The sequence below is a fragment of the Pollachius pollachius genome (assembly GCF_949987615.1).
Source record: "Pollachius pollachius genome assembly, chromosome: 6".
Classification (NCBI taxonomy): domain Eukaryota; kingdom Metazoa; phylum Chordata; class Actinopteri; order Gadiformes; family Gadidae; genus Pollachius; species Pollachius pollachius.
Genome location: NC_136939.1, coordinates 1,578,702 through 1,584,720, shown reverse-complemented (window position 1 = coordinate 1,584,720; position 6,019 = coordinate 1,578,702). Strand labels below are relative to the sequence as shown.

At 46.5% G+C, this 6,019-nt stretch overlaps 1 protein-coding gene across 1 annotated transcript in view; it reads right to left on the bottom strand.

Annotated features, from left to right (window-relative positions):
- Positions 1-3,790, bottom strand: part of LOC307077546 (roundabout homolog 2-like) — a gene marked incomplete at its 3' end in the record, with an annotated part of 80,293 nt that extends 76,503 nt beyond the window's left edge. Inside the window, exon 1 of the mRNA XM_079738974.1 lies at positions 3,724-3,790. Within this exon, the coding sequence (XP_079595100.1) occupies positions 3,724-3,781 (58 nt within the window). The 5' untranslated portion in view covers positions 3,782-3,790. The remainder of the gene's footprint in view (positions 1-3,723) is intronic.
- Positions 3,791-6,019: the final 2,229 nt, after the last annotated feature.

Sequence of the window (6,019 nt, the reverse complement as noted above, 5' to 3'; positions counted from 1 at the left end):
ATATAGTTCTGCATAAATTATACTTGTATTCTGCGTTTTTATAATTCTTTTAACATTTACAATTGATGAACGTCCGAATGAGTCGTATAAAAGGTTCATTAAAAGTGTTTCTAATTTGTATTCTGCATTAGGCTTATAAAACATCTATATATATACTGTGTATATATACCATATATACACCACTAATGAATCGTGCTTAGCAAAGCAGCCACAGAAGAGGATGACGGCGGCGCACAATCTGCACACTTTGGAGGTAATTCTGAGCGGTGAAGTGAAATGGTTGGCTCGCTGCGCCGGGGAAAACACTCATTAAAGCGCCGTGCTGATGTAATATTTACCACGTTAGCTCATTAAGGGACGCTCGCTCGGCTGAAATAACGCAGAGGCCCGTGTGGCTGTCTACCTCGTCCAGGGCTGGTCTTTCAGTGGCCCGGGAGGACAATAAGCAGGGAACCTGCGCTTATTGCCGGTTAAATGAAATTCACCTTTATGGATTTGATTCCAATTTCCATTTAAATCAGACGCTTCCATCCTGCGTTGATCTGCACTGCATCGTTCAAATGTCATTGGCTAGGTCTGATTAGGACCGGATGTCTATTATTTCTAAGACCATATAAAGATAAGATCAACTTTATTAATCCCCGATCGGGAATGTCGGAAACGCCTTTAGTTTTCTGTGGTGTCTAACACGTCTGATTTAAAGGCCATTGTCTGCCATCAACAGCTACCTGGAAGGCAGACAATGGCCTTTAAACAGACGTGTGTGGGAAGGCTTCTAAAGCGTAGAACTGGATGCCGACGCTGCTCGCAAACCTTTCTCCCAGAACAGCTGGAAACCTCCACTAAAGACAGACTGGACTGCTGCCCACTGGCTGCTGAGTGGGTTTATTTCTCTTCTTTTCAAGGGTGTTCTAATAAGTGTGCGACTGTGGGCGATGGTGTACTAATAGGCAGCGTAACTTTGACACGCGGCCACGCAGAGATCCAGCGGCACTCGTTAGTGGTTTCCTGAACGGGCGCCGTCAGGAGCTGACGTCGCCAAAAGCTCGCCCGCCGGTGAAGATGATTACCTGAGTGCATTCCTCCGGCTGCTACGCTTACATAGAAACGGACACTATGACAAACTGTGGACAAACAGAAACGACAACGTTCGGCAAAGTAATCGCCCGCTGAAAACGTGTTTCGCTACCCACTAGTCCGTGCTTGTCGTACTTTCATCCCCTCTCTCACTCAGTCCTACTTTTGTTTTTGTTTATGTTTGATAAACCTCATTAAAAAGGGCCTTTATCTAACTAGTCCTTCAACTAAATGCTGAAATGTTCCCTGCATGCCTTTGGAGGAGCGATCCCCTCCTTGTATCGACCAGACCGGGTCTCTATTAACGGGGGGTGGGTGTAGCGCACTCTAGCATGGCGAGCAGGCTGACCGCGGTTGATAGATGGTGTGAGAAGGCGACCTGTGACCCTCAACCCCTGACCTGCTGCGGTGGGGTTGATGGAGACACGGGAGGCTGTTGTCTAGGTGATGACCTTGGGAGGACAACTCAATTTTGGAGAAAACAGAAAACTTGTTTTTAAGGGTCTATGGACATGGATTAACTGTCGCCCCTTTTAAGATTGAGGTTTGTGTTGTACCTAAACCGGATAACTGACGTTCTTGTTTTAGTATCTTTATAACAAAGAAAGTGTCTATCATTGTATTAATATATAAAATGATAATATTGTGAGGGTATGAATTGTGAAATTGAGTTGAACTGATGAGTATCCACACTGGTAAACCTTTTGTTGATGTATGAATTCTATATTTCATTAACAATTTTCATTATCCTGAGGAATAAATGATGAGCTTCTCATAGCTCTAGGAAAGCTGATATCTATCCCGTTGAAACTGGGTGGGCCAACAATAACATTTCATACACTCAGCAGCTTCACACTCACTGCATTGTCCACACTTTTGGTTACTTTGGACACATACTGGTGCATGGTTGCTATGGATACGTACACTGGTACATGGGTGCTATGGGGAAGAATATTGGTGCATGGTTGCTATGTAGGAGAATACTGGTGCATGGCTGCTATGGAAAGTATACTGAGACATGGTTGCTATGGAGACAACTACTGGTTTGATGGTTACTATGTAGACAGATGCTGGTACTCTGGTTGTTATGGAGATGCACCGTTGTATGATGGATGCTATGGAGAAGTACACTGGCATGAGGGTTGCTATGGTGATGCATAATTATGGTGCAAGGGTTGTAATGGGTTAACTGGTGAGCCGTTGATGTTACACACTACAGGATGCCAGAATGCTTGTAAAGATCATTCTGTATTATCACAGAGTGACTCATCGAGATTACAGCCATCCTGCTGCCTTCAGACGCTGCCTTTCCCATGGAGTTCAGTGACGTGAACGCCATTGTTTGTACATTTGTCAAAGCGTCTATTCTGCTTGTGTTTCTACTGTACATTCATATTGTTGTTGTTGGTCGGCCTGTTTGTTTCTGTGTTGAATGTGTGTCTGAGGATGTAAACCAGACTTTACTTCCACTGAATTTCGGCTGGAAACATTTATTTGTTTACCTTAATTAAACTAATGTGTGAACTTATTAATTCTATGACCACACAAACTGCTCGTCTGATAGGTTGTAAGAAGCTAGTGAGAGGAAAATGTAAATGAGCAACATTATGTAAAGCGACGACATGATGTAAAGTTTTCAATGAGATGACCGACTAAATCTTTTGGTTTCACAAACGTTCTTTCTCTCCGTGAACAAGCGTAATACCATCAACCCAAGACGGTTTCCCACAAATAAACTAACTTTAATGGCACCAGAGACAGCTGCCAGCATTCACAAAAAAGTTGGTTTAAAACAACAATTTGCAACCTCTGCAACTTTTACTTTTTGTTTTCACTGTTAAATTCAGAAAAAATACCTGCAAAAATAATTTCTTCAATAATCATAGCTCATTACCATCATCATCACCCTCCTCGTCATCACCACTGCCACCACCATCATCACACCTGCATTGTGATGAACGCGTTTAGCAAACACAAATTATAGCCATCAATCAGGGGTCTCCTCAGCACCGCCGAGGCTGCTGCGTGACATTCACCGTGCTTCACACAATATGCAGAGACATATTGCTTACATATCTCAGGCATTTATGATGTTCGGCGGAGTGCAGAGGCACACGAGGTCGCCCTGCGGGTGACCCACAGCCACGACTCCTCCGGAAGGTCCTTGGCATCAGTGCCTTGCATGGGTCATCATCATCAGACCTCGAAGATAAACACACTCGCCGACCAACGGTCCATACTAAGTTTACCGCACGGGGTCTGAGTGAGCTAATGCTGCTTCATGTCCAGGATCTCAACTGGCAACGGATTTTAAATTGACTATCTTATCTTTCTCGCACAAATGAAATAGTAGGCTACTTGTTCTTCTGTTGACGGTGAAACTATTCAAACGTTTAGTTCAGTCGGTCATTAAATGAACCAGACAGTGGATCATTGCTGGGGTTCATTTGGTGGCCATCCGAACATAAATTACATGTGCGATTTTCCACACATCGAAAAACACGCCAAACAACAACAGAGAAGTAAGATAATCAGCCTGCATCGCTAAGACGCACAGGTGATGAGGTGATGGAGTTATGGAGAGACGCGGTGGTATTATCATGTTTTCATCATCAGGCGAGAGGACGCGACGTGCGGGGAACTCACCGTGTGTTTGGGTGTAGAAGAGCAGTCCACAGAGAAATAGATATCGCAGTGGACCCATTCTGGCATATTGGCCCTTCTCTAATCAATGCATGAATCCCACCTTCTCCCCTCCGGTAAATCCCCCCTCGTGTTCTCCTCCACTTCAGGACGCCGTCAGCGCGGTCAAGTTCCTGAACCAAAACCAATGGGCAGTAAGGTGACCAGTCACACCGGACCAGTCACACCGGGTCCGTTCTCCGAGTCCAGGAGCGCACCGGCCGTGAGCTGTGGTGGCGTGTGTTCTCCACCGACGCGTCGGAATGTTTCTGCAGTCACCAGCCTCCACCGCCGCCCATCTCAGTCCTAGTCCAGCTCCTGCCGCGTCTCGACCCCCTGCTGTGTCTCTTTCTCCACACGCTGGCCGTGCGACGTGAACCCGCGGCTGGGGAAACGCGCGTCCATTCTCACGCGGGACAAGTTACCGGCTGGGAAGGGGGGCTGTGGGAGTGTGTGAGCCTGTGTGAGTTGAGCAGCAGCGCGTTGCAGGGTGAGGACGCTCCTCCTCCTTATTCCAGCGGTGTTGGATGATAATGTAATTGGAAAGCATGTACAGATAGATGCTCCTCATCCGAACGCGTTCACTGAGTCTCCCGGAGCCGAGCTGTTTTAGACGGAACCGGTCCTCAGCTTTGATTTTTTTTTTTTATTCTGCCAAATGCATCCATTAGGAACAATAAGTACACACGCATCGTTTGCATCAACTATAGTTCATGTTTTGTATTATGACATGTGTCTGTTAATTCACTCACTCGCCGGCGAGTGGGTGGATATTCCTGGTTTATAGATCCCCAGAACTGCCTTTACTGTCATTCAACAAACAAACCTATGCTGTGTTATGCACTCAACGTATTCCTTTCAATCGTATTTGCATATACCCCGTGACTTTGTACATTTCAAAATCATCATAATCATGAGGCTCTTGACTTCTTATATACACAAACAGACAACACAAAACAGCTCACATCAAAATCACAAACGCAAGTTCACTTTTGGATTGTTTTGTCATCATCCTTTGTAATTACGCAATTCTGCATAATGTTCCCAACAAACTCGCACCGCACAACGTGCAGACACCCAGCCCTTCTACGCCCTAATACGATACGATCATGATGAGAATGCATTTAACCAACATAACGACTGGCCTGCATGGCGCAGAATGAGCCGTTACAGGCAGACACAGCAGCGGGATAAAAAGTGCACTTAATTTCTGTTGGCCCGGGGTGCTTAACACGCCCTGTCGATACTCGAGTCAATGCCGTCGATATCATCCTGAATGCGGCGCAGCGAGGAGGCAGGGCAGAGGGCTGCATGGGATCACATCGACCCGCACGCTGAAATCAAACCGCTTTTCGGCAAAGAAAAGGCAGTGGATCGAATGATAATTGCGGATGATGGCGCAAACCCAGTCTGCACAGCAGCAGCGACGCCAGGGAGAAGATGAGGTGCAGGCAACCAGCCTGAATCTCTTTAAAGAGAGGTTTCCTGGAGAGGAGCGAGCGCCAAAGTTTAGGAGTGATGGGCTGGGAACGAAACTGAAACCATTTACAACGTCTTCAAAGCTTTAGTTTTATTTTTTTTACGTAATAGGCTTCCTATTTTTAGTTCTGTAACTTTGAACTGTAGCCCATTTGCTCTAGCATATTATTAGAACATGTTTTTGACATGTGGTCAATAACAATTTCCCCAGCAGGTGTGTGTGATGTTGATAGCAATTACAAAGCCGTTTTAAAAATCGACCCTATTACAGTGACATCACAAGTGGGCGTGTCCAGTGTCCACCCAGATGCACGACGGATGGATCAACCAACAAGCCCACCCCATGGGAGTCTACCAACCGCTGGGCTAATCCCGCCCCCTTTTGTGATGTCACAAGAGGGCAGGTTCTGAAACGGCTGGTTATGGTTCACCGTCCTCTGACCCTGTCGCTGCGTCTCCCACGCAGAGCAATAAACCGAGGTGAGAGCAGTCAGAACGGGAACCAGCAGGGCGGCGGGAACAGGTGGCGACGGGGGCGGGAGTGGTCCTGGTCCAGGCAGACAGAGACAGTCAGTCAGACAGACAGACAGCCAGATGGAGAGTCAGTCAGTCAATCAGACGGACTGACTAAAAGTCAGCACGAAAGACAGACAGACAAGCAGTAAGTCAGCAAGAAATACAGACAGACAGACAGGAAGTCAGCAAGGAAGGCAGACGGACAAGCAGACAGAAAAACAGTAAGTCAGTGTGTCAACCAGACAGAAAGACAGCTCAGTGAGTT